Source organism: Pteronotus mesoamericanus, unplaced genomic scaffold (assembly GCF_021234165.1).
Source record: "Pteronotus mesoamericanus isolate MK-2021 breed Mesoamerican mustached bat unplaced genomic scaffold, CSHL_Meso_final contig_116, whole genome shotgun sequence".
NCBI classification, from domain to species: domain Eukaryota; kingdom Metazoa; phylum Chordata; class Mammalia; order Chiroptera; family Mormoopidae; genus Pteronotus; species Pteronotus mesoamericanus.
In genome coordinates, this window is record NW_026555027.1 from 39,287,767 (window position 1) to 39,290,410 (window position 2,644).

The 2,644-nt window shown below is 38.4% G+C and overlaps 1 protein-coding gene across 1 annotated transcript; it reads right to left on the minus strand.

Moving 5' to 3' along the window:
- Nucleotides 1-1,699: 1,699 nt before the first annotated feature.
- On the minus strand, nt 1,700-2,191 carry LOC129073418 (histone deacetylase complex subunit SAP18-like). The gene has a single exon (XM_054577067.1). It carries the CDS (start codon nt 2,159-2,161, stop codon nt 1,700-1,702), a length of 462 nt encoding a protein of 153 aa, XP_054433042.1. The 5' UTR covers nt 2,162-2,191.
- Between the last annotated feature and the right edge of the window lie 453 nt (nt 2,192-2,644).

Here is a 2,644-nt window from a genome sequence, read left to right on the forward strand (position 1 = left end):
TCCCCCATTCCCCCAACCTAGTGCTTTAAGCAGTCTTTCTAAAGTAAGGATATTTGGCTTGGGACTAGTGACCTAAAATTACCTCTGAAATCTGGCACAGTATTTCAACTCTAGCCTGAATGTTCTCTCTTCTCAGCCAGCATTATTGGCAAGCATCTCATGAATTGCTGAGTATGTTCCAGAAAATGCGAATAATGATTAAGTTAGGGTGACTTGCAAATATAAATTAGTAAGGGTTTCCTTTATTCAATTTAGAATTTCCGTGGGAAATTACGGGCTCAGATTTCTGGGTCTGCCTTCATAGTTGTGCTAGGACGATTCCAATACTTTCCTCGAATTCAGTGCTCACTCCTGCTAATGGGTTTTCAGCCCCCAGACACCTGTCGCTGCCTTTCTGCCTTCCTTGCATATAAACGGTATGTGTCCCATATTCCATTCCAAAACTTATATCTTTGTGATTTATTGCTTCTCTATTGAATTTCTATTTTGGACTAAATGAAGAAACAGGCATACTTATGAAGGAGTTGAACATTTCGCATGACAAAAAAGTTATTGTTTCATTGGTCCAGAGAATTAACTAGATCCTTTTGAGAGTAGTTCTTCCCAAAGTGAAATCCTTCGCTACTTTGGAGCTCATAAACACATTAATAGAAACCTGCAAGTGACTTTAAGTATTTAAAAAAATTAAAATAGTAATTACGTATTTGCCCATAATGAGACTGTATGGGCTAACTACAATGTCACTTTTCTTTGCTTTAGCTAGAGTTACATTACATCTTGGGCGTTCTCAAAGTGATCCAAGCAATTTTGTGATTCCTCCACTTCATAGGCACAATATAGTACTAATATCTCCTGATATGCTATATAACTGAAAATATATCTTCATGTATCCTTAATTTTTGAATTTTTGATAATAGCTATCACCTAAATCTTCAGACATCCCCTAATAAACGCTAAACTTGATTGCATAGCATAGTCAAGATAATAACACTAACCTTAAATATGGATGAATTTGTGAAAAAACAAAATTCATAGTTCGTTTTGCAAGAGCCGCCACCTGTTAAAGAAAGAGCAGAGAGCTGCAGCGCCACCCGAAGGTGAGGAGCTGGGCAGCCACTGAGGCTGCCCTGCCAACCCCCGTCAACGTACCACATCCATCAAATGCAATATTCAGCGCAAATATGAATCCGAGCCAAACAGCAGTCACTACGTCATGTACCTGTATGAATGCTGGTCTCAGACGGATGATAAGTTCTTATTGGCATTTATGTTTTTAAAAGAAAAGTGAGAAAATAAATTATACCATGTAAATTTCACTTGTTGAACAAAATCTTTCAGGACATAAAATTCATAGACAAGAGATTGAGAATAACAACAGGGGTCTTTGAAAGTGGAAAGCGGTAGAATCAGGATTCAAATCCAATCCTTAATAATGATTTTTATCTCTTTTTTTATTACACATGTATATTTAACAACAGTTTTACATAGAATGCTAAGAGTGCTTCATACTTTACAGGACTTGAAACATGAACTTTCTATTAATATTCATGCCATAGCACAGCCAAACCTAACTCCTAAATAAATGCATTGCAATTCGTTTAGAGTTTAAAGACTTAATGGCAATAATGAGAAGAAGGAAAGCATAAATTTGTGTCACGTCAATGAATGAAAAATAAACTCAAGAAATAGTCAACAAAATTTAATACGGTCTCACACGCCCTGAAGGAGGTGGTGCCCGATCCAGAGGGATGATTGCCAGATCCGGATAATCTCCTGTCTGAAACTTCTGCGACTGCGGGGTCATGGAATCATCAGTCCGCTTTCTCCCGGACATGGTGCTGCCAATCTCCTTTACTGGATAGCCAGGTCTTTTAATGTCCGTAAAAACAACCGCAAAATTGAAGTCCGTGCCCTTCTTCCTAGCTTCTGGGTAGACTTTTTTTACTAAACTAGTCAATTCTTTCAAGGTAACATCCATCCAGGTGTAGATCTGCAGCTCGATAGAAGGCACGTTCCCGCGAGAGAACTCATCCAGTCGGTGGTGGCGCCCGTTGTTGACGGCGAAGACGCGCAGCAGCGGAGGGCACGTCTTGTCCCGGTCGATTGGCTTCTCTGGCTCCTTCTTAATTTCCTTCTGGGTGACGCGCGACTCCACTGCCATCTTCCTCCTGTGGCCCGCGAGACGCTCACTCTGACCCGATTTTTATCTTTTCTATTTAGTGAGATATAATTGTCATATAACATTGTATTTGTTTTAGGTATACAACATACAGATTTAATATATATTATGAAATTTTTACTTTACTAAGTTTAGTTAACATCCGTCACCACACATAGTTATGATTTCTTTTTCTTCTGATGAGAACATTTAAGATGATAGTCATAGACAACAGTATGGTGATTACCAGAGGGAAGAGGGTGGAAGGGATGTAAAGGGTAAAGGGGCACAAATATGTGGTGATATAAGATAATTTGACTTTGGGTGGTACACACACGATGCAATATACAGATCATGTATCATAGGAATGTATACTCGTTACCTATATGATCTTATTAACCAATGTCACCCCTATAAATTTAATTAAAAAATAAAAAATAATATAAATAAAACTATCAAAAGCCCTCAGTAAAGGGGAACAAAAGA